Consider the following 26,449-nt stretch of genomic DNA (forward strand, 5'->3'; position numbering starts at 1 on the left):
CACTTAGCCCTTACTTTGGAGTTTTGGGTTTTTTTGATTGCTTCTCTTAAAAAAAAAAATCAGTGAACTGAACCAAAAGCTCCTCGGAGTGCTGTTCTGAGGACAGATGGATACTAGTTTAAAACTGGGTATACTTCCTTCAAAACATTTGAACTCAAAGGAGACTAAAATAACTTAAACTAATTTCTTGCAGATCTTCAGCCACTGCATACAAGATATAAAGGAGTACTGACCAATTCCAAAAAGCACAGAAAACTGTATGCATGGCTATCCAGTACACCATGATTTTGGTGTGATTACAAAATGTGATTTTATTAGTTGAACCATCAAGACAAAGTATTGTTTTGTTTAGCTCATCAGTGTGAAGATCAAAGCCACTAGGAAGCTCCCGTGCTTTGTCTGAAAACACGCAAGAGTTCTGGTAACAGTAAAAACAGATAGATTTTTAACAGTGCAGGGTAGTCCAGCATCCAACTCATGTCCAAACCCATTTTGAACACAAATGTAGTAATTATTGCATCTGCTTCCAGTAGAAAGCTTTCCTGAATCCATAATGCTGTCTGAAAATGGTAAGAAAATATCACTTCGTAGGCAGGCTTATAGAACAGGATACAGAAGGCTCTACTTTTAGAAATGAGGAAGAAGAAAATGCGATGCTTTCTAATCCTTAGGATGCAGCATTTTGCAGGCATAAGTTCTGGGCTGGAGAGGCTGACCACCTCCTGCCGTGCATCTTTCTCAAAGGGCTGATGCTAACCTTCGAGGGAATTACTGTAACCCTCTTGCTGAAACAGGGCTGACATCCAATAAAATATTTGAGTACTGCTAGGAGATAAAGAGGTTGCATGACCCACTTCTCGTGGCTCTCCGGAGAAATGACATGGATTTAATTCCCTCTTGCTGAACATGGCACTGATCCCGGGTCAGCGCTCCAGCCTGTAAACTGGTAACTGGATGTGAAAGCTTACTACACATATGCTATGAGCTTTCTCTCTTTAAAAGTGAGTGACTTGTGCTGAGTCTAAATTAAATATAAAGTAAACACAATACAGGTGTCACAACTGCAACAGGTTTCTAAGCTGTGAACAGCTTAGGGGGAGGAGATTAATCAGGCAGAAAATTAAGAGTCTTACCGAGCACCTGTCCTGCATGCTTCCCTGATGAGCTAACTCTTCACGCAGCACTTGGACTTAGGCAGCAATCTACTCAGCATGCTATTTTGGAGTGAAGGCTAAAGCAGCAAGCCACCTAATATCCAATGAGACCCAGACACTCATCTCACAGCTTGGATTTTCACTCTGCAGACAAGGTTAAACCCTGACAATTTTCAGGCCTGCAGCGCTTTGGCCAGAAGATTACCTCAGTACTCTTTTAACACCAACACAGTTACCCTATGAGAAGAACCCTCTCCTACCTCCAGCTGCATGCAAGTTAAACATTCAAATCTTCTTTTACACAACAAAACAATTATCACCAAATTACAAAAGCAGAATTTAGGACATTCTATCTACCTAAAAAGCACTGAAAAAGGTTCAAGCAATTTTCTTTTTCACCTTAAGAATTTAATTTACTGTTTACCAGAGGGAAAAAAAATTAAAAGATACTATGCCAGAGGTGTATTTATATCTGTGTGCACAGATCAATGTACTTAGGACAAAAACAAGCTTAAAAAAGGATGAAATGAAGCTTCATTCACTGTTTAACAACTCGCAAATAAGCAAATCATGAAATTCAGGAAACTTATACTACATTTATTTCAAGTACAATCGAGCATAATTAAAGATGACTCTAAGAACTACATTGTGCATACCACAGGGTAAACTTGAGGAAACAGCACATTTCCACTAGTATCCTAGTTATTTGTGCCCTCTGGTGGAAGAACTTTTCTTTTGAACATGCCATGTAGCTCACAATCATCTTCAGAGACAACTCTAATACAGTAAGTCCAACACAGAACAGTCCAAATGAGAAATAGACCTTGATGCTGTTCAATACCCAATTTGTATTCATTTAATAATGCATGCAAGAGATGTGGTGGTGGAAGAAAAAGATAATGCAATACATAACTTTCAAACAATCCAGTTCTTACCTGATCTAAGCTGTCCACAACTCTTGCACACAAGAGCGCTCCTGGCAGGTCAAAATAATTATCATACAAATAGTATTTAGCTGGAAAAAATAATTTAAAAAATATACTTTAAACACCCCTGTGCTGTATGTTTTAATCACAAATAAAAATTACATTTAAGTAATATTATAAGCTCCTATTTGGATTTTACTGGTAATAAGCATTATCTGTTTCCCAATCTCCATTAACAAAGGCTAACTTGTGATTGTCATAAATGGCAACTAAGAGTTGTTTACCTATATGAAGGCAGTGAGATTTCAGTAAGATATTTTAAGATTCTAAAAGCCCAGGTGAAAGAAAATGGGGAGAAGCATGAGTTTTAATTCAGGACAGTATCTTTCAACTCTTCCAAAATATCTACTTCTCTAGCAGTGCAATACAAGGAAAGTGTTTAAGAAGTTCACAGACATTTGGGCAGGTCTGACACATCCAATTCCTTTGCACACACATGCTGTGGACAGCTCCTTGGCCCAAGGGGAAGCATGCTCACATTATTACATCAGTCCTGAAACCAGAACTGTATCAGGAGGGTGCAACTGTCCCCTCAGACTATGGTCATGCTCAACTAACTCTCTTCAAGAAGTGAAATTAAGCAGTGATTTCTTTTTCATGATCTTGTCTGTGCTGTCTCCGGTATACTCAAGAACAAGCCAGTAAAATGAGGATTAACATTCACAACAGAGACCAAGTGCGTGTTTCAGTGAAAAAGAAAAGCACATTTCCTATATAACCTCAGGAAAGCTCTCTCTTCCTCTGTTTTGCAAAAGATTACCTGCAGTTTGGAATAAGTATTGCATTTGCAGTCAGCAAAATCTCAAGGAAAGTATCTCCATTACATAACAAAATGCACCTTAAGTGACCACATCCTGTGTGTTACTCTCAACTGCCAAGATCAAACTAAAACAGAGAGGAAACACAGAGCAAGAACGCAAACCTAGCCACAGCTCCTTCAAAGTGACTCCTATCCTAAACACAGAACTGCAAATGCCAGGGGAGAAGTTTTGTTTCTAGATTTGTTTTGTTCATTGCACCTGCACCTAGGCCTCCACCAATGGGACTGGTGGCAACAAGTCAACAAGTAAGAAAAATTTAAGATATGTCGTGAATGAGACAGGATATCTGTAAGGAGGTACTGAGCAATTGTATTGTACATCACTGTTCCTCTTGGGTTCTGAGGTTCTATCTCCTTATCAAGACAATAATTTTTAGTAGTATTATTAGCATATTTATAATAACAACATTTCACTTTAATTAAAAATTGTTCTCAACCCATGAGATTTACCATACTTTCTGATTCTCCTGTCCACTAGGCCTAGGCAGGGTGGGAGTGAATGAGCAGCTTTGTGGTCCTCTGCTGGCTTGGGTAAAATCATGACACTGGTTTCATCAGTCTACTTCATCAATAATGTGTGTGCCCATCACTATAACCAAAATATGCCTATAATGTCAGCTCATTTGTCTTACCATAAAATAAATACCATGACATAAATTTAAGATGAATTCTAGTACTAGAAGTTAAAAAACAAAAACCAAGTATTCCCCAGTACATTTACCTGTTCCACTAATTCCCAGTTCAAGTATTTTTACAAATTTGTGTTAAGAACTAACAGTAAGAGGCACTGAAGGGACAGAGCAATTTCAAAGAAGACATGCTAAAGTATAGCTACCTGTGCGTGAAACCATTCCACTGACAGTATTAAAATGCTTCCACTCCTTCCTTCCATATACCTCCAGGACCTCTTCAGATGTCATGCTCTTTGTACCATGGCTTGCCCTGTTCCATGCATTGTTTATTAAAAAAACAAACAAACAAAACAACACAGAAAAAAAGTTGAAAACACCCAAACTACAACTTGTGCAAAGTAACACACTGCAACTGAATTACAGTGCATGCAAGCTGCTTAAAACTGGTATCTTTACAGCTTAGAAGTTTCCCAGGACCTACTAAGCTTTTACCATATACATTCCAGCTCTCAATAAAGGCCTTACTACACAAAGGTCTGGTTGGCTGGGGGCACAGCTACTGTGCCTCACCTGCTAACACAATCACTCTGTATTGCTCGAATGTTTTCAATTGTGTCAGGACACTCGCTATACTTGAGCTATCAACATACACTGCACAATAAAGCACAGTGCACAAAGCCTATACATCATTCTGAAGCCTGGTAACATCACAGAATGCAGGGCAGAACTATAGAAAAGTGCTAGTTTGAACCCTGCAAGCAGCTTTTTAATACATAAATACACACTAGCCTTTTTAGGCATTAAAAATTAACTACTTGGGCCATCAAATTGGATCCCATTTTGAAGCAAATGCATGAGAGACATTTTGAAGCAATGTCCAACTCTTCCCTTTAATGAGGTATACCCTGGTATCTTGAATTCTGCATTCAGTACTCCAAAATTCATGCTATTAAATGAATTTTAGGATGCATAGCAATGACTCAAAAGTATTTCTTTCTTCTTTTAATGAGATCTGACTTTCTTTAGCATCTTAAAGCTCCTTCAGAGAGCTTGCATTCTAAATTACACAGAATTTCATTCAGGAACAAAATTAGGGAGAAATGGGACTAGGATTGGCATATTTTAGATACATTTACTTTTCAGACTTTTGATTCCAAATAGCAGTCTTTTATATTAAACAAAAAAATAAAAAGGAATGCAAGAAGGAAGAACTAAGAGTTTACTGAAAGTGATTACTGAAAGCAAAGTAGCTTTTAAGCGGAAACCCCCCAGAATTCTGAAAGTGAATGTATCAGCTTCTGTGGTTAATTTATCTCAGACTGTTTAAATTATAAGTTGTAAACTTGCAGAATTTTGAATGTCTACAGCACAAAGAAAATAGTCATGCCAGTCATTAGTATTAGTCAGTACTGCCCTCTAAGCCAGGTGTGGTGGTTTGACCAGGAAGGAGTGGGAATTCTGGGATGCTGTGGTCAAACCAATGGGTGTTCTGAGTTTCATACTGACACCTGGTGTAGCCAGTGGGGTTTGGACACACCTCCGAGAATACACAGGGGTTAAAAGCAGGGCTCTGGCCCTGGGAGGCTCTCTTGGGACGTCGAAGCGAAGAGGTCAGATCTTCCCCCCCGTCCAGCCGCTGCTGCTGGGCGGGGGAGGGGCAGCCACGTGGTAGGCCCTGGGCCTGGACAGAGATGGGAGGTGAGGAGGCCTTCGAGGATGGAAGGGTGGAAGATCCCAGGGAGTCAGCCCTCGGGCAGCCATCCCCCCCCCCAGGAGAGAGAGAGAACCGGCGACACCGAATGTGATAGCAGCCGGCCCAGGAGGAGAAGGGGGGGGGAGAGTGCCCGGCTGGAGCGGCAGCGTGTGGGCAGCGTGTGTGGGAGTGCCGCAGCTCCGGGACAGAGACTGAAAGTTTTAACCCCTTTCTTTCATGATTGGGGCCTTGCAAAAATGCTAATCCTCCTCGAAGCTGAATAAGAAGGGAGATAAGAGATGAGATGAGACAAGGACCTGGCCCGAAGAACGTGGAGATGATTGAATGGGGAGAGATGATTTGGAGTGGCCTTTTGGCTGGACTTTTCTTGTGGCCATGGACTCAGTTGTTCCTGTGACACAGAGACTGCACTTAGGGGGAAGCAGTGCCTCAGAACCAGGAGGGTTCATCGTGAGGACCCCCCGGCCCCAGGGGGTTGGAAAAATATGGGGGGGACAGATGTCCCAAAGCAGAGACTGTGCCTTTTTGGAGTGAGACAAGGCATCCTTGAAAGACAACCCTAAAAGCAGCTCTGATCCATGCGCGGTGGTGAGAGCACTGGGCATGGAAGGAAGATGTCACAAGCGGCAAAAGGACTTTTTTTCCGGGCGGTGCCAAAGTGACAGGGAAGCACACGAGGTTTCAGTGTGTTTCCAGGGGAAGCCTATGGAACAAGAAGGACTCCTTTCCTCTTCATGAACTGCAGTTTGAGTATACTAAAGTGTGGTGCCAAGGCTGGGCAGTTGGTGATTTGGGAGAATGTATCGGACTGAGAAAGTCAGGTAGTGGGGAGGAGGAAAGTGGTTTTTTTGTAAGGTCTTCAATTTTTTTTCTTTTCCTTATAGTTTTTCCCTATTTTCCTGTAGTTTAGGTAATAAAGTGTTCTTTATGTTTAAGCTAAAGCCTGTTTTGCTTATTCCTGGTCACATCTCACAGCAGACACCAGGGTGAGGGCATTTTCATGGGGGGCACTGGCTCTGTGCCAGGCTCAAACCATGACACCAGGTTACTCTCAATCCAAAGAAAAACTTTACCCAGGATTTTAGCAGAACTGGACAAAGAGTACATTGATAGCCACCAAAAAAATTAATTCACTTTCAAGATCAATGTGTCCTCAGAGTCTCAGATTTTATTAAAAATGAGATATTATCTACTACCAGCTAACATTAAAACATTACCAAAAGACTCCATATGTAACATTAAAAGAAACTAAGTACCACAATATCAAACAGTATTTAAACTTTTACATCTAATAAATGAATGCATGCCGAAATAAGTATTTTAAATATTTATAAAATTGAGAGATAGCATTTAAGAGGGAGATAAAATGTTAATGTATTTAACAATACAACTTATATTTAACTATATAGATTTATTGTCAATATTACCTTAAAACTGTTCCATCTTCTGCAAGTTTCAGGAAGTTTCCTTCTTCAATGTCCAACACCAAGCCTTTGCAACTAAGAATAAATTAATTTTAAGGAAGAAACAAAAAAAATTATGCTTTCAGAGGACTGTCTTCTTATCTAATAGTGATATGCAGTTACAGAAGTTATGGTGCTTCTGTAGCTATGATGCTACAGAACACCAAACAAGTCACAACTCTTCCAATATTTCCATGCTTGAACAATCCTCTCTACACAAAAGTGCATATTATTACAATGAGAACTGGATTTTCCTTACATGGCAAAATCCTACTAAATAAACCCAGTTTCATGTCCAGTAAATTTAGGGACTGTTATATAGATTGGCTGGAGGTTTCAGGTCTAAACATAGCAAACTAAGAAATGTGATATTTAAATCACTTCCATTAAAGAATTTTTTTTTGACAGCAACTCCTCTAGTTGTTACCTGACTGATTACACCAGTTATTACAGAAAAAAGGGGTAGAACATGAATCTAAATGAGGCAACTCAGTAAGCTAAGAACATATGAAGCAGAAGCATTGCCATGTTAGCCATCACAAACAGGGAGAAGAGTTGACATCATTGGAGACACTTGGCAAGAGTTTCTAATTCTCCCTAATAAATCTTATGATCCAAATTTGCTTAGGTTCTTTGAAAAATTAATTCAGAGTTCAGTGGTTAGAATAGAAATGAATAGATGAGACTGAGGAAGCAATGGCACCTTCATCCTCTATGAGGCCCCCAAAAGAAAAAACATATTCCATGAAGGCAGCAAGCAGATGCCAACCTTTCAGGAATGACTTCTGGGCAAGAAGCAATGACACACTTGCTACCAGCACTGTGGACTTGCAGGTCCATGTTAATGAACCTCCTACTTCAATAAGAGACCAAACCCAAGACATCTAGAGCTGAAAAAAGGATTTCTTGCATCATAGGCCTCAAAATATGATATAGATACATTGCTTGTCTCATGGAAGTTGAAATTAATCTCATTGGAAATTGTCCAGTGAAATATTGAATGGTAAAGAACCATTACACAAGAATATGCACATTATTTGAAAAAAAAATGTATGTGTATCTAACAGTTATTTGGCCTTCAAGTCTCCACCCCCACGGCCTAGATAATAACCTTATCAAGTAAAAATATCAAGATTCAAGTTAAGTTCCTGCTCAGAGACCACTGAATTCAGAGCAGGAACTTGGGTTTCAGTCTTTTTCATCATGGCTTTGTGCCTGATGTGCCACCCAAGGGCTACCTCCTGGCAGGTCACCTTTCCGTGCCTGTTGGGATTAATCTAATTTACACAAACAAAACAGCATCTGTTGGGGTAAAAATGACTAAAATCTGATGGTTACTGTTGAATAGAATGTAGAAGACAAAGATGATACATAATAAAAGAGAGTGAGACTAAAATGCTTGTGTCCATACAGCTGGAAGCACAGACAAAGCAAGCTTAGACGCTCAGTTCCCTCTCCAAAATACCCTGTTAGAAGTATCTCATGACAAATACTTAGAACAAGTATTTGAAACTGTAATTTTGGATTTATCCATTGCACTTGACAATCATAACATTAACTGCCTAATAAATAAAGCTGTTCTCTGAGCTTTGTAAAAAAGTTACAGCGTAAAGGAACGACATTATTTTCAATGTACTCACCAGAAATCTAAGCTGTCTGGAGCTAGAGTCAGCAAATCTTCATCATATCCCTTCTCTGTTACCAGATACTGGGCAAAACTATCATATATTAGCTACAAATGAAAAAAAAAAAAACATTGCATTTATTATATCAGTGAAGTGAGATCAAAGCCACTGCTTCCTTGGAGAGCGGCAAGATGCAAGTGTTAATGCTTCCTAAGTGAAATCAAACTATGGAGCTAGGGGCGCTGTCCCACTGCCTCCAATGGGAAATTGTGCCTGAGGTTATTTAGTCATGACTGGAACACATACAAGAGTTCTGGTGCAATGTGTTCACCACGACCCAGATTACAACATTCTACTTTACTGCCCCCCTGTGCTTCAAGACTGTTGGGAAACCAAGATGGTAAGTACTTAAAGGCTACTCACTATTTCCCCCTCCCCAATCATCCTTTTTGCTTTATTTTTTTTTTCAATTTAAAATGTTGTGGTTACTGACATTCAACAAGCAGCTTCCAAACCAGTAAACATTTATCCTTAGGGGTATTTTAAATCTATTTGAAGGAATTAATTTTGAAGAAAATAGGCAAGTACTGAATAAACAGTTATTATTTCTAAGTTCAAATGGCCTAGCACGACACTCAGCAATTTATTAATGTACTGTGCGGGTAAAGTTTTACAGGAAGCTCTATGGAGATGCTGCCGCGTCCAAAAATAGTAATTGCTCTCTTTTTCTTGTGGTTTTTTCATTAAAGCTGTTCCCTGGCCTTTTTTCTTTAATTACAACAGATTCTCTTAGATTTAGTATGAATAACATCTGAGAAAAGACATATTATGGAAGACAACGCTGGAATAGTAAGAACTAACTACATCTTCAGCTGGGCCTATGAGCCTTTTAAAGCATTTCTTATTTCCAAAAGATAAGGAGGCATACAATGGGCATGTGTCAGTCTGCCTCTGTCTCCTGTGAGAAGATAAAGAGTGTACTAAGTTTAGTAAAAGTTTTGGGATTTTTTCTCCACTTTGCTCATTGGTTCATTAGCATTTTTAAAAAACTCTTTTAATCGATTGTCTAATGTTTGCCTTCATCATACAGAATTTGTATCAGAAGGAACGTGCTTGTGTATGGCAAGAATATGGAAAGTAAGCCCAGTGTTACACAGTTTCCACCTAGAAATTTAAGAGCTCTTACACTTTATTGTTACTGTTGAATCTTCCTTTGTAAGCAAGACACCTCTCCACTAAAGTTCACACATAGCTAAGGGAAGCAATGCACTTTTTCACCACAGGATGCCTATTAATAAATGGGACAGCTCATAAACATTTGTTTCTATACCAAATTCTGAAATTATCTTGCAATTAGCGTGGGAGTCCTGTGCAGTGCAAAATGTACTGTAAGTGAATGGAGACAAAGAAAGGGGGAGAGTGAGACACCATGAGCATCCACGACACAAGATACCTCCAGAACAGTCCTGACATCAACAGAGAAGGACGAGTCAGTGCAAGATTACCAGGGAGTTGAAAAACGAAAGTGACAAGGGCGGGAACGCACAGCACAGGCAGCAATTTCTCTTCGAAAGAGACCACAGGGCTAAGTCAGAGGTGCCTCTAAACTCGGCGTTTTATTACAAGCACCAGAAAGTTCGCAAAGGTCCAAAGCGCTGCGGGCTCCTCACTCTGCAGCATCTCTGGATTTAGCGGCCGGGCTCTACCTTTTCCTCAGCGCCGCTACGGCCAGGAAAGCACAACCATTTTCAAGGAACGAGACATGGCTGTCCCCTCCGCTCGGGCAGAGAGGCCTGCTGAGGAAGCGCCCGGCGAGAGATGCACTTGCGATTCTCTTATCCTCCGTGGATGTCTGAGGTTCCGGGCCGGCCCCGGGCTCGCTGCCCCCGCCGCAGGGCTGCCGGCCCCGCTTGCCTTCGGCGGGGCATGCGGCGGCAGCGGGCGGAGCGGGGCCCCTCCCGCGGCTCCCCGGCCGCGCCGCGCCGCCCGCACTCACCCGTGCGCTCTGCGGGAGGTGGTACCGGCAGAGCGTGTGGTCCAGGTCGAAGCCCACCACGTCGCACTCAGCCAGGGAAAAGTGCTGCTGCATCGCCGAGCCGCCGCCACCGCCGCGGGCGGGCGGAGGAGGAGGAGGAGAAAGAGGCGGGAGGAGGAAGAAGCGCGGGCGGCGCTTCCTGCGGAGCCGAGCCGGGCAGAGCGGAGCGGGGCCCGCGGTACACCCTCGGCCCGCTGTGCTCCGCCCCGGCGGGGCCGCTCTCACCTGCGCCACAGCCCCTCGGCGAGCCCGGGGATGGAGGGGCGGGCGCACGGGGGATGGCCGGAGGCGTGGCCAAGCGCTCGGATTCGAAAAACACGCTTCCCGCCGCGGCGTTGTGCGCTCGGGAGCCGGCGTGGGAACGGAGAGCCCCGCTCGCCTGGCAGACCGCGAGTCCTCGGGGGGTGTGTGCGCTGGTGGACATGGTGAGCAGGGAGCAGCGGGGAACAGGAGACAGCCTTGGTTAGTGGCAGGACAGCCGGTGCCACACCGCAACGGTTACGCAACCGGGGACGATTAGCATATATAAAAGTAGAAAAACTCTACTTAATACTTCGTTATGAACCCTCAGCACGTTTGTGATGACACTAAGCTGTGTGGTGCAGCCGACTCGCTAGAGTGAAGGGATGTCATCCAGCGGGACCGTGACAGGCTTGAGAGGTGGGACCTCGTGAAACTGAACCAAGTGCACGGTCCTGCACCTGGGTCAGGACGATCCCAAGCACAAGTGCAGGCCAGGCAGTGAATGGACAGAGAGCAGCCTTGAGTAGAAGGACTTGGGGGATATTGGAGAAGCTGCTCAACATGACCTGGTAATGTGCACTTCCAGCCCAGAAAGCCAACTGTGTCCATCAAAAGAGATGTGGAGAGTAGGGGGAGGGAGGGGATTCTGCCCATCTACTCCTCTCCTGTTACATCCAGCTCTGAGGCCTCCAGCATAAGAAAGATGTGCACCTGCTGGAGCAAGTCCTGAGGAGAGTCATGAAGATAATGAAATAACCAGAGCACCTCTCTAACAAAGACAGGCTGAGAGAGCTGGGGTTGTTCAGCCTGGAGAAGAGAAGGCTTCAGCAAGACCTTACAGCAGCCTTCCAGCACCTAAAGGAACTTACATGAAAGCTGGAGAGGGATTTTCTACAAAGGCATTTATGATAGGACAAGGGCTTTAAACTGAGGGTAAGTTTGGGTTAGACATAGGGAAGAAATTTTTTCCTATAAGGGTGGTGGGGGACTGGAACACGTTGCCCAAAGAAGTTGTGGATGCCCCATCCCATGAATAGTTGAAGGTTAGGTTGGATGGGGCCCCAGGCAGCCTGATCCAGTGGAAGGTTCATGGCAGGAGGGTTGGAACCAGATGATCTTAAAGGTCGCTTCCAGGGCAAGCTGTTTTCTGATTCTATGTATCAAAGTCCCTGCAGGGTAAACTGTATACAGTGAACCACTTATGCTGTGCATTTGGCTGTGGTAAACCCAAAATTTCATAGGTAATTCTATAGATACCTTTTAATTTATTGGAAGTTTTGGTAGTCAAACAAAAAAAATTAAGAACAGTACAGTCTGTGTCCAGAATACATAAATGAGATTTTGATAAGTAGTTGCTGAATAAATAATTGCTGTAGTGCAATTAGAAAGAAAGTGCTGTCTGAAAGAAAGTACTACATTTGGAGAAAGGCAAACAACAAACAGATGAGAATTGCATTGAGGTAGTCTTATTCTCAGTGGTTGAACTTGAATATAGCAAAGGCTGGACTCAAGATACTAAAACAACTGGGCTTGACAGCCTTGTTTGAAGAACCTCCTTATTCTTCAATTCTTTCCTCTCAGTAGGTCAATGACACCATCAAAACTTTGTTTTGATTCACAAAACATAAAAAATTCTTATTGATTATAAATACATATATATTTTCTTTTAAAATTCTTGCGTGGCTATAAATAGAATAGTATAAAGGATCATTGAATTGAGAGAAATTGTTAAAAAACATTTAATACAAGTCATCTTTTCCAGTGTTGCCTACCTTTGCACAGTTGTAAGGGCTGTGCTTTGTAGATGTTTAAGTTGGAGCTCATAATCATAGTAGATTGTAGCAGAAACTTTGATTATATCAAATCATGATTTGATTTTTGCAGGATCACTCAATGATACTTTGGTATTACAGAGAAAAACACTTTTGAAAATACATTCAAGTAGTAAATAGATACAATTTTCTTATATATTAAGAGCTACAATGTACTTATATATTATGATTCAGTTTGCTTTGTTCAGGTAGACACAGATGAGAGAAATTTAATAGCATCACCTCTCACATGCATTTAAAAATTCCACTGAGAAGTTCAGTATCAGATTAGGAAATGAACTAGACAGGAACATATATAGAAACTAGGAATAAAGTTCAGAAATGCTAGCAGTAGGGCAGGATGAGCATTTAAGGTGTCAGAGCAAGATAGAAATGGATTACATGTAATTTTACCAAAGCCCATTGTACGGCAGCAGCTTCTCTCAAGGGTTCTCAGAATCTCCCACAGACATTAATATGCTTCCTAATGCTGCTGTATATGTATATATATGCATACCATATAACATATACCCACACCTTACATTATATATGTATACACACCATAAATGATGTATAAATATTGATACATATATGTGCTTTGGACATATGTTAAAGAAATACCTATATGCCTAAATACATTAAAAAAAATTTAACATGTGTGAAACCCAAGCATACAAAAAAGGCACATCCAGGACCTCACACACAACAGGGACAATAACTACCCAGATGATGCAGCAGCTGAAAAGAGAGCAAAAGACAATTTATCTTCCTAAAGCTGCTCACTTCAGAAAACACAGCAAATTCCTGTCTGTTCCACTGAAGTTGATGGCCATAGTTTTGATTGACTTCAGAGGGTCCAAAAGGTCACCCACAGTTAGTGTTTCACACTATTCTCATATAAAGTTTGTCTGCCTTGCAGATTTTATCAGTACAGCTATCTTATTTCAGTTACTTTTTTTTTCCTGAAAAGGATTCAGGTAGCTTCCAAATAGTGTTTAGGTTATGCCATTTTCTTGCTATGCCAGTAAAGCATTTTATACAAAAAACTCATCAAAAAAAAGCAACTTAACACACTGAGGTATTGAAACATCTGAATAGATACAGAAAATTATGTATTCATTGATAGAATCATAGAATCTTCTGGGTTAAAAGATCACCTAGTCCAACCCTCTGGTGACTGTATTCACTGTCAACTGAATGTAATCTTGAACATCCAGATTTCGTGAATGCTGGACAATTATATTGATAGCAATGATAAGCTATCATAGAATTTACGACACAATAGTACTAATCATACTTATCTTAAACCACTTTGTGTAGGGAACAATATTCACCCATGGAGGGATTCAGCAAGTTAAATTTCAGATACATGAAGCTGAAGATAAGATCAGAAAATTTGACAACAAGAAATAGAGAAAATATTGATGAAGAGAATTGGTCTTCAGTTCTGGGGAAAGAGAAGATAGAACCATATTCTCTCATTTATCTTCAGTATTTCTTTTGTCTTAAAAGTGTTTTGTCTCTCAGTTTCTTCCTTTCAAATGAATTCTGATATCCCATTCTAGGGCCTTTCTCAGAGAGGAGCTGCCTTTGAAAATCCTCTGCAAAAACTGAAGTCCCTTAATGTGTTTACAGCACTTTTTCAGCACTGTCCTTCAGGTTTGATAGCACCATAAGACACTCAGAGATGTCCACATAACTGAAGTTGTACTGTTGGGCTATCAGGTCCTAACCAAATTTCTTTTAGGGTGCCCCATGCTTAATTTATGCATCACAATAATTTCTTTTATGTTGTAAATATGTGGCAATTGGCAAATTGGGAAAAATCACAAGTCCTGTCCTAGTAGGCGAAATGACTAACTGGTTACTCTGTACAGAGGTAGAATTGCTTGTGGTGTGGCACACCTGAAGACCAGCATCCCTCAGGCTGGGGCTGCAAGGCTGCCTGGAGGGACATTCCCTCTCCAGCCCTCAACCCCTGATGCACAGATCCCCACGGAGCCTGCAGGAGAGGGCAGTGGCTTCTGCACACCCTCAGCACCCTAATGTTTGGCAACCTGCAGGACACATGTGAAGTGAGTGATTCAGTGTGTCAAAGCCTTTTAGAAATACAAAAAAGGAGCATTTTGGTTTCCATCTGCTGCATCATGCCTGCTTTCCATGCAGAACAGGCTCCTAACACCATGAAGCTTTAAAACACAAGAGCTTACTAATGTAGCCTGGAGAGCAAAGGGGACACAACTGAGTGTGGTAACGTACATGGAGGCATGAGAACTGTGTCCAAATCCTAGCTGTCGCACAGAAGTTGCAGGCCTTTGAGCAGGACAAGCAGCTCAACTCCTCGCGTTCTTTGTCCTTAAGGGGGCAGCAGTACAATGCATTGGAGCATCCCTTGGAGTTAGCTGGGAATCGTCTGCCCTTGGTCTATTTCACTTCCCTTAAACTTCGTGTGCATTGTCCTAGGACTCTGTAAGTTGACTTTGTCCCAGCTATGCAGTTGCAGCCGTTTGTCTATTTTGGCAAGGGTTATAAGGGGTTTTTCTGTTTAAAAAAAAAAGGGAGGGGCTCTCATATTGTTACCGAAGAGTATGTAATAGTGATATGTGAAAATAAGAATTTGAACAAATACAGATCGTTTTCACTTTAGAAAAGGAACACCTTCTCATGCAGAAGTAAGGTCAGAACATTCTAGATTTTTGCCTGTTGATTTTTAAAAAACGTATGCAAATACTTTTGGAGTAACATTAGTCAAACCAAAAAGTGTTGGGTTTGGGGGTTTTTAAAAATATATTCTATTTTAGCACCCTGGTAAGATATGTACTCAGGTTTGTACTTGATTTAGCTTTTAACCCATGCAGTTGTTCAGTGCACAGGTATAAGAATGCCTCACAGCCCAGCATCCCCACCCTGAAACATCCTATAATGCTTCAATGGGATTCTTCATGCATTTAAACAGGATTGTTGGATTTGGTTCCATGATTTTAAGTTAAGGACACTAAGAAGGAAACATTTGTTTAGGAATCATCACAGGAATAAACTCAGCACATAAGAAGTAGGGTATGACAGAGTGATACTTTGGGAGACATAGGTCTATTAACACTAATTTATTTTAGGGATAACCTTTGTCTCTGCAAGACAGTGAAATCTGTCAAGAATATATTTTCTTGGAAAAACAGTCTCTAGCACTTACTATTTCCTTAGCAGACTTTAAAAAGTTGAACGAAATACTAAATAATTTTCAAGGCATCCCTCTGTGGCACACAGGATGCCTTGTTACTAGGTAGAGAAGCTTGGCGAATTTACTTAAGTATTGATCAGGATTTAATGTTCAATTAAATTCCAATGACTTCACAAGTTTTTCTGTTTATTGGGATGTTTAGCAGCCTTTTTATATGGTACAAAATATGGACATATCAATTTTCTAGTGGAATTACACACAAACAATTTATAGTGTTCTGCTGAGATTAGGACATCTGATTACATCTGGCACCTCAGTACTATATTCCCTACATTTTATCTGACCAGCATAGAAATGAAAATCAGGATGCTAAACAGACAAGATTCCCAAAACTAAACCCAGTACCTCATCAAAAGGTTAAACAGACAGTAATCCACTAGGTGCTCAGAGTCTCTCAAAAGCCTTCTTACTGTCCTTATCATCTCTCTCAGATCTTGTAATCTACCTCAGGCTGTTCCCACACAACATGAAAGAAGGAAATGAAAATCAATGTTTTTGTCAGAATGATTAATAACCAAGGCTGATTGCTGGACCCTTAGTGAGGATATATTTTAAAACTCTGCATAGTTGTTTAAAGGTACTTTGAAAGATTTTTCTTTTTTATCTGGATGAATGTTACATTTATTCAAAAGAAATTGCACTAGAAATATGGACTTTTGGGGAAGATATGCTTCCAAAACACACCCTTTTGTATTTAATGGGGAGAGAACAGTGCAGTTTCTATGATCTATGGGACACTGTCTTATTTTTCCTATGTTTGGGATTTTTTCTTCTTCCTTTGGGCCTACTTGTATATTTACAATGTGAAGTGTAAAATCCAGAAGATTACTCATTTTCAGTTCTCATTTTCCATTAATTCGTGGTGTATTCATGGACAGATAATATAAATTGCTTATGGCTTCAATTTCTTCATAAGTAAAACAGGAATATGTCTAATTCAGACATTCTGAAGATTTCTGAATTGTCCAAGTAGGTTACAGGCTTGCATTTCAAGCCTGACATTTGCTGGTTATTGCATAAAAAAATCTAATGTATTCCATTACGCAGTTTGCACAAAAGAACAGAGCTATTGAACAGCCAGTGGGAAATGCCACAGCTATAACACTGCAGACTGGCAGATAACAGAACTAGGAATGGCCTAACAAGAGCCATGTTCTGCCCTGGGACAGGATCAATCCAACTACAGACACCCTTAGAAGTCAACTGTCTACTTCTTTAAAAGTGCCCCTTTGAAAGAGCCACTGAGGCAATTTCTTCCAGTGTTTACTAGTCCTTACATGCAGAACACAGAGTTTTCTCCCTCCCTTCATTTCATAGCAAAGTCTCTGTTGCTCTAATGCATCTTTTTTTCTTGTGTTGTGTCCTATTCCTAGCAGATGTGAGAACCACATGCACCAGACTTCCATCTATTTGAAGGCTGCTACCATGTTTTCCCACAGACTCTTTTTGTTAAGTTGTTTAAGTTCCTTTCTTAAAGGCTGAAGGGTTTTGAGCTGGCTTGTCTTTGATTCTCAATCTGGATGATGTTTTCATTCATCACTCCATTATCAAATTGGTCATTATCAAATTTCCTGGAATACAGGATCAAAAACTGGGCATGTTGCTCTAGTTTTGCTCTTACTATGACTGAGTACAGAAAAATTTAACACACTGTAGCATAACACTGAAATCTGTGCTTTCAAACTAACATATGAGTTACTTAATTACAATCCTTACCATGTTTGGATTTTCAAGACCAGATTTTATCCTATGACTATGATGAGTAGAGGTCAAATTTTTCCTTCTTTAACTATAAATCCTCTTTTTTTAAGGGGCATTTGATCTTCTATTCAATACATATTTTCTTCTGTGTGTGTTCATTGCTGATTATAATGAGACTGATATTTCTTGGGGCTGTAATAACAAAAAGCTAATATTAATGCTTATAAATCTAAAACACAAGAGCTTATTTTGAATATAAATGGGATTTCATGTTTACTGTTCTGCTTCTAGAAGATGTCTAGTAGTGGTCTGATGGAAGGATAAAAATAAGTATGCTGTATTTTGATAAGAAGGAGGTGATGTAGAGGAATATATACTAAACATCAAGAAAAGTCTATCATGCTGATATAACTGTTGAAATATATGTACTCTGTTTCTATGTGTGTCTGTGAAGCAGGTCAGAGCAATCTCTTCTGTTTTTGGGAAAACTGTATGTCAGCATTTAGACATTTAGATACCTTCATGTTCTTGACAGGGGGAGAGGCAATTCTGATAAGGTTTAAAGCTGTGGAAGCAAAGACAAAGGAATATGAATTTGGGAAACAATTTTCAGAGAAAGAAGGTGACAGAATTCTTCATCAGAAGTCCTTATTGAGAGTGAGTATCACCAAGGCTGGTGGCTTCCCATCCCCTTTCCCTGTGTTTATAAAGATCATGTCTTGGATGTTGGGTAATGTTCTTTGTACAGCATCTCATTGTACAGCTGTGCAAGACAAGCAGAAAGAAAAGAGGAGGCAGGAAACTATACAGAAATTTTTACATCTCTAGAGAGAGAAGAATATTGAAACAAAATAAAAGGAAGAACAGTAAGAAAATACATATTTGCAAGACAAGTTGCATCAGTTTGTGCAACACATACCTGTCTGCTACTTCCTAACATAGTTTTGAAGCATATCCCAGCTTTAAAGCTTTCTTTCTGCCTATCCTTTACTTTTCATAGGGAAAATATGTAAGTGCACATCCTGAGGTTGCTGTGGGGCACCTTTCCTGTGGCTTATAAAGTGTCTTACCTTTAATGTTCTTTATACAACATCTCACTGTGAAGGGCAGATACAGCAGAAAGAAAGAAACAGGAAGCAGAAAACTATTTAGAAAACATACACAGAGAGAGGACCACTTAGTCAGGAAGGTGGGTGGACCATGCACAGGATTCATATAGTCATAGGAAGTGATTCCAGAACCAGTCCTTTTCCTATAGAGAGATTTTAGATATATATATAATCCTAATGTATGCACAGTTCGTGGAAATGAATTTTGTTTAAATATGAATTAGCAGGAAGAATAAAAGTAAGATGGATGAGAGAGGGATATGCTGATCTCTTGTCCCTGAGATCCAGTAACAGAGGGTGTAGAAATGGTTGAAAGTCGAACCAGGAGAGGTTCCAACTGGAGGTTAGGAAGCATTTCTTTACTGAGAGTGTGGTCAAACTGGAATGGTCTTCCTAGAGAGGTAGCTGGCACCCCAAGCCTGTCAGTGTTTAAGAACCGTTTGGGCATTGTCCTTTAAAACAGGCTTTAACTTTAAGCCAGTCCTGAAGTGGTCAGGCAGATATCATTACAAGTCACCTCCAGCTGAACTGTTCTGCTCTGCTCTATTCTATTCTATTCTATTCTATTCTATTCTATTCTATTCTATTCTATTCTATTCTAAAATTAACAGCTGGTTTTTCTAGTGGTTTTGCATGCCATATTTCAGTAATCTTAAGTTATTAATAAGATGTGTTCCTTTATATGGTATATCAATATATTCTAATAGTAAATTTCAGCTTTCTGTGAGGTGCTGCCTTTTTGAGGTACAGTGAAGGTCAGGAGAGAGTGCTGGTTTTATTTTTGGAAAAAAACCCCAAGCACTTTCACTCGCAGGTGGAACAATGACTACAATATTTGGATACACTGCTTCTTTATGTCCATCTCTGTTTGGACTTGTCTGCTTCTTTTGATGCAATTCCAACTTCAGATATAAATGGTAAATCATGTTCTCAAGTCATCTATGTTGTAGCATACAGACTTTGATAGAGTTATGTGAGAAACGATCTTGACCCATCATAAAATCTTCATAAATAAATACACATTCCAAATTTAAAAACTATTCATAGCAGGGTCAGCTTTGGAGTACATTTTCTTAAAAGAATGGCAAAGTCATGCTTGCTGATAATTCTTTGTCATCCACTTGCCATATTTTTTCCCACACAGAGATAAATTTGATTAGAAGTGTTGTTCATGCCTTAGAGAGCTACAGCTCTTTGGTTTTATTCAGAGAGGCTGCTTCATAGAAAGCAAATTAAGTTACAACTTTTAACATTGTGGGCTGTATATCATTTAGAATAATGTACAATGAAATGAAAAATAATGGTTGAGGTCTGGTCCCATTGCAGATAATGGCAAAACTTACATTAAATTTGAGCAAAGTGGGATCTGTTTGTTTGGACAAATAGAGGAAGTCTCTATTCTGTCAATCCTTGACAGAACCTTATTCCTCTCTGTTAATTTGTTGTCAGATGTAGCATGTTTCAGGCCCAAATTCAGCTAATAAATAAGCAACCCTCATCACCAAAGCACTTGAAAGTATACTTTTAATGTTTTTCTAGGGTAGAGATGGATTACTGGATCAGCCTTTTGGAATTAAATAGCCAGAGTTTTCTCATTACAAATGCAAAAAGATTTCAAGTTGGAAAATGCAGAATCAAATGTAACTCTATGTCTTCATGGATTTATGGTTTAAGATAATAGACAAAACCAGGAAAGTTATTAATCAATAAGAGTAAACAATTTTGTCAAGAGTAAGATCACACACATAATTTATTTTCACTGAAAAAAGGCAACTTGCAAATTAGAGAAACAAAATGGAAGTGCTGATTAAAAGGAATATAAAAAAGCTACAAAGTGGTAGTAATATGTTCCATTTTAATGTGCAAATGGAAAGAAATATAGCTGAAAAGACAGCTGTAATAAAAAAAACCACTGTGCTTTATTTCAGTTTGTTACCTTAAAAAAACTACTCAACTTTAAAATGGTTAGTCATTTAAATTATTCCCCAAGAACAGATTTAAAGCAATATGCTTTTGGTTTTCTGCTAACTTCTTTAAAGATCACATTATTTGAATATTTTACTTTGCTGAAAGGTTTGACTTGCTTTATTGTAATGCATTATGAAATTTTTTTAAGCAAGGTAATAATGTCGAATATTTAAACTAGCATACATTAAATGCAGCAGCATAGCTTCTGCCTTGAAAAAGATTATACTGTATAGAAAGTGATGCTACAGGAATCATAGATTATTTAATTACAATTCTTGTATTTTATATCTTAATTTCTAATTTCCTTACATGGAGTCTTTATTTCCTTTTACAGAATTCAATGCAATTATGAATGAAAATGTTTGTTTCTGTTGTGATCTCATTAAGAAATACCACTGTCTTTTTCAATTTCCAATTTCAACTGACTCGTATTTCATTAATAAATTGTTGATGGATATTGCCTTGGAATATTTTTTTTTTCCCCAGCAGAGCTGTTCAGACTACAATTCTCTGCATGATGTAGGGGAATGGTTTCAAACACCATGTATCATCAGTACTGAAGACTGAGTCTCAGTGATGTCACTCCTTGTCTTAAAATATGAACCGGCATATTTATGTGTCAAAGGAGGGTACATTTTTTCTGAAACTCCTAAGTTTTTATGTATTCATGCCAATAGTGCCACACAGACCATATACAAATCAATAAATGTAGGAACTATCTGTAATGCAAACTCATACAACATAATTTTTGAAGGCATGTAACACAAATAGAACTTCTATCAAAATGAGGCTTTTAAAATATTGTGGATTCAAATCTTATCTGTACTTATTTTATACAACTTAGTCTGATACCTTAATTCATGCAGAGCAGGACCTGATTCTAAGATCACTTCAATTAATGTCAGTGTTGCAGATTAGTTTTGTACTAAGTTTACTAAAGGATGTAATGTTAGCACATTATTCTTCTGTCCATTCAGTCAACTAAGAAAAATATGTTTCACCACTGCGTTTAAACAGGATTGTTTTGTAGAATAAGGCCTAAGGGATATTGACTCTAAGTTAATTAGAATTTGATTTAATGGATTTAGAGGACTTCAAATTAATTGTTTAAGCAGGTGCAAAGCTCCTTGCAAGAGTCTTACTTATACTGGACTTTATAGGCAATATATAGAAAACATGAAAAGTAACTTCAAATATCTGTTATCCTCAAACCTATAGCATCAGTGTACACTCTTTTCTTTATGGAACAAGGAAATATACACTAAAAGAAATGGGAAATAACCTAGCATGAAGGGGGGAAGTAGTGCTTGATTGAATAGACTCTCTCTGTTTTCTAAAGTCTAAGTTTATATAGTCCTGTCAGACACAGCTTTTAAATGATCAGTCTTCGTTTCAAGGTGTTGCGTATTTTAAGAAATTACTTACAGTATTAGTGTTTGGTGGGGTTTTTTTTTAATATAGGGACCAGAATACTAAATTTCAGTATTCATACTGTAAATGTGCCATTCTGGTTATAATAAATTCATCTTTTTTGTTAACTATTGCTGGCTGCACAAAATAGGTGAGACCCTTGCATTCTTCTTAAACCACTTTTGCCAATAAAATTAATCAATATCTCTAATTAAGTCTTTTACAATCACTCTACCTCCAGTGGCTTATTTTTTTTACAATTTAAATTGTTCTAAACAAATTAAATAAAGTTACAGGAAGCCAAGGAGCAATGCAGAACTCTTTGGCCCGATTTGCAAAAAACGGAAAATATAGTGGGATGCAAGGCAAAAGAAGTAAGTTAAACCAAGGAATAGGTAATGCAAAGATTATTCTGTCAAATTATATGTAATTCAAATGCAGAGGGCTTGGACAACAGTTTATATTGAAAAGCCCCTGAATATATGTGATTACCCTCATTTGTTCCAAACTATGAATGTGAAAATCAGGATTATGGGATTTATCAGATTTTATTTTGTTCTGTAAAACCAGCAAGAACATTTTTATTACATGCTAATTTTCTTTTCTTGCTTGTGATAAAATTATATAGTCTCTTAACTATTAAGAGAACTTCTTTATTTTCAGAAATGCAGTGAATCCTCAATAAAGTCACCACAATGGGAACAAAGACCCTTGCAGAAGCTGCTGCAGTGTGGCCACCACAGCTCACTTACTGTCCTCTCCCACATGGGATAGGAAATCTGCTCAGTGGTTCTCAGCAACTAATCTTCTCTCTTTTTGAGAAGTCTTTTAAATCTGATTAATGATTTTAATGGCTGCTTTTTAAAGTCGACTTGGTTAATACATAGAACTGGTCCTGAAAACCAGGATGAAAAGAATCTGATTTATATTTATTGATCACTTTCAGAAGAAAGTCTTTCTGTTCTTCTAAAACCAAGCAGGGACACAGATTGAGGGAGAAGATGAATTTAATGCCGGGAACTCTTTGAGATAAGGTAGTCATATACACAACCATTTGTAGGCTTAAGCCCTGTTGTAGCACCAGTTATAAATACTTATCTGAGTGGTCTCAGTGAATGCAGTGTGATTTCTAATGTGTTTGTATATTGGTTCCTGAGTGTAAAAGTGGGACTTGGTCCTGAAAATGATTGTGCATTGTACAGCTTGATTCTGTATGATGCAAATGCCTTTGTTGTCATGAAGAAACTATCAGTAAATGAGTTTCCAAAGCTTTGTCAAATTAATGCCCAAGTTGCCAGAACAAAAAACCATTATAGGAAAAATAAGATCAAATGATACAAACTGAAAATTGTGAGATTACTTAGTAGTAGTTTCTAATATTTTTTGATTTCAGTAAATGTAATCAACTCTTTAAACTAGACTAACAAAGATGGTTTCTTTATCAATATAGGCTTTTCTTTCCTTTGGATAGTGTTATTCACACCAAGGAAAAGCAAATGTCTCTTGGATATCTGTGTTCTTACTAACATATGGTTAATAACTCCTGGTGAAAAATCGTCTCCAGTGGTGCTACAGAAATGACAGAAGATCATCATAATCTGCCAAATCAGCATACCTTTTTTTTTTAATCAAACCCTAAAGACGATGAAGTTTAGTGGTCACTTGATGAGTATGGTACTTCCTCCTCTATTTAATTTCTTTGGCAGCATTGCAAAAGTGTTTATAAGCAGTTTCTCATTCCTCTTGAGTGTCAGTGGAGATGCACATGATACTAATATTATCACTTTCAATAGAGGTATCTTTTAGTCATCCCACAGTCTCTAGTTGGTCAGTAGCCTACTGCCTCTGCCACTGGTATCCTCACTCAAATGAATGAGAGATAAGATGAAAGCAAGTGACTTTGGTTTCTGTTATTTAGGTGCTTTCTTTCTAGTAAAATTAAACCACAGAAGTCAGCTTCCTGACCAAAAAAAAAAAAAAAAAACACAATAAAGGAAAGAAAAGAAAAATATAGGACTCCGTTTTTATAATCACCAGGAAGTTATAGGTCCATGAGTGGGTTTTGATTGATCTCAATAAATAGACGCTGATCTGTAAAAGTTTATCTTTTACTGAAATGCCACCATTATGTGCAGACAGGCTCTCGCTGTATCTTCTGTGCTTCCTGCTCCTGTTCCAGTCATTCTGTGTCCTCTGGGCTGTGGTGATTTCCAGGGGTTACAAAGCTTGAGTTGCACTGCTGTGATGTGATGGCCAGCACTTCAGCCTGCATTACCACAGCCACACAGTATCCAGACACCCATGCTTGGTCTGTATGCTGGATTAGAGATACTTTAGAAATGGGAATATACTGGTTAATGCAGTGTCATTGTTTACAAGCTGACTGGAAAACAGCCATTATTTTTATATGGGGTTGATATAATCAGCCAGCCACCTAGAGAAATGCTTTTTGGCTAGTGCCTTGGTTTCCTTAAAATGCAGAATAAGGAATGCCGTAAAATATATTGCTTTATTACTGTAAGCCATATATATTTGGTTTTCCTTGTAAAAAGTGCCCATCCCAGCTGAATAAAAAAAAAAAATTAAAAAAAAAAGCGCCGTAGTGTTTGTTTGAAGGGCGGGTGCTTGGCAGGGAATGCGCCTGGGTGTAAGTGAGGGCAGGAGCCACAGGTGCTCTCCTGCCGAGGGCGTCTGCCAGTCTCAGGGGAGCAAACTGCGAACCGAAACCAGCACAAACCGGGAGCTAAAGGAAATATTCATTCAAGCTGTCCACGTCAGACTGCTGAGGAAGCAGGCAGGTCAGTTTGGTTAATCATTGCCAAGGCAGACATTCACCACTGATCACATGACCAGACCACATCGGAGATAAGAAAACACCCATCCCGAGCAGAGAGAATTGAAAAGCCTTCCTTATTTACATGTTCTGGCTTTATTGTTTTGCTGTAACAGAAGAGGCTCACACTTTGTTCTCAGAGCTCAGCCCAGCACAGCTGATTTGTTGCTTTCCTTTTTCTGAAGAGGAAGTGAAAAATTCCCTCCATATCTGTGCTGGCACTTGAATGTTTAAGTTTCACTCCCTAACTGGGAGCCGTCTGTAATGAGCTCTCTGTGGGACCCAGAGAGAAGCTTCCAGCTGTGCCAAGAGTTGTTTCATTTTATGCCAAAGGAGAAGGGGGAGAAGAAGTCTGCAAAAAGATAAGATGTGGATGGTGCAAAAATTGGTCTAAGGGTCTTGCAACCAGGAAAATCAAAAGAAAAGCAGAAGCAGAGGAAGCAACAAAGTATCAAGATGGGAAACTTCTTCCGGAAGCACTGTCCCCGTTTGAAGCGTTACCTTCCCTGCTTATTCTGTGGGACAAATGGTGAGCAGGAAGACAAAGGGGGCCAGGTCTTTGCCAACATTGCTGTGGTAAAACCTGAACTCCAAGCAGGACAGAAGGACTTAGAGAGTAAGATAAAAGAAAAACCTTTACCTCCACTGCCTGGCCAGAGGCTAGCAAACATTTGCAACTTTGTGGCTCTGTTCGATTATGATGCTCGCACGGAGGATGACTTGAGCTTCCGAGCTGGGGATAAGCTGGAAGTGCTGAAAGCATCCCATGAGGGATGGTGGTACGCCAAGCTCCTCCTGCCAGAGGGGTCAGTCTGTCCTGGCCGCAAGCTCATGGGCTACATCCCTGCCAACTACATTGCTGCTGACCAGAGCATCGAAGCTGAGCCGTGAGTAACCCATGTTACTTCATTTCATGTTGTGCAAAATGAAGCTCTTCTCTGTCATGTTAAATGGGTTTGGGACAGCTCATGGCCCTTTCTCTTGCTGGGTACTACCCTGCCACACTCAGCCTCTGGTGATCCTACAGGTGGTAGCGCTAGTTGCCATGGACAAGGAAAAGACACTGTGGCCACAGGAAAATAAATTACTGAAGGCAGAGTGTGGAGGGTTTTTATTTTGTTTAAAATAATTTCCTTCTGTGATGTACACTAATCAGTAGTTTAAAAATCACCTGGGAAGATAAGTTGGTTACTGCTGTGTTCGTTCATTATTTTTATTTGTATAAAGTTGTGTATCAGATGACACCCAGAGAGTAGAAATATATGACCACTGCTCTGAATATGTGTTCAGCTTAACCAGCTGCAAAGTTACCAGTTAATCAGTTAAAGCAAGCTACCTTTACACCTTTTCATCTTCTTCCAAATGATGGGTGAGTCCCTAGCAGATAAGTTTCAAATGGCTCCTTCTAGACTATGTGCATCTTCTCTGGAGGCGAATCTCTACTCTCAGGACAAAATTAACTGCAGCGAGTACTGCAAAGGGCAAAAGTGGATGTAACAACAGACTACAGATGAAGTTATTAAATTTTCACAGAGTTTAATTATCCATCCTATCTTCTTCTGCCCCTTGTAAGCATGCCAGATCTTATTAAATATTCTGAAATAGACCAGGAATCTCACAGAATCAGTCACTTGGCTCCCTAGTAATGATGAGTAAGATCTGAATCAGCCTAGACTGTACAGTTACTTCTGTGTGTTGAAGTCAATG

At 39.6% G+C, this 26,449-nt stretch overlaps 2 protein-coding genes across 2 annotated transcripts in view; one reads left to right on the top strand and one right to left on the bottom strand.

Annotated features, from left to right (window-relative positions):
• Positions 1-10,706, bottom strand: part of NT5DC1 (5'-nucleotidase domain containing 1) — a 126,857-nt gene extending 116,151 nt beyond the window's left edge. Inside the window, exons 1-5 of the mRNA XM_005490688.4 lie at positions 10,391-10,706; positions 8,410-8,501; positions 6,734-6,805; positions 3,796-3,902; positions 2,090-2,169 (exon numbers count right to left, since the gene is read on the bottom strand). Of these exons, the coding sequence (XP_005490745.1) occupies positions 2,090-2,169; positions 3,796-3,902; positions 6,734-6,805; positions 8,410-8,501; positions 10,391-10,483 (444 nt within the window). The 5' untranslated portion in view covers positions 10,484-10,706. The remainder of the gene's footprint in view (positions 1-2,089; positions 2,170-3,795; positions 3,903-6,733; positions 6,806-8,409; positions 8,502-10,390) is intronic.
• Positions 10,707-24,548: 13,842 nt separating this feature from the next.
• FRK (fyn related Src family tyrosine kinase) overlaps positions 24,549-26,449 on the top strand; it is a 48,466-nt gene continuing 46,565 nt past the window's right edge. The window contains exon 1 of the mRNA XM_005490690.4: positions 24,549-25,629. Within this exon, the coding sequence (XP_005490747.2) occupies positions 25,199-25,629 (431 nt within the window). The 5' untranslated portion in view covers positions 24,549-25,198. The remainder of the gene's footprint in view (positions 25,630-26,449) is intronic.

Source organism: Zonotrichia albicollis, chromosome 3 (assembly GCF_047830755.1).
Source record: "Zonotrichia albicollis isolate bZonAlb1 chromosome 3, bZonAlb1.hap1, whole genome shotgun sequence".
In the NCBI taxonomy this organism is placed as follows: domain Eukaryota; kingdom Metazoa; phylum Chordata; class Aves; order Passeriformes; family Passerellidae; genus Zonotrichia; species Zonotrichia albicollis.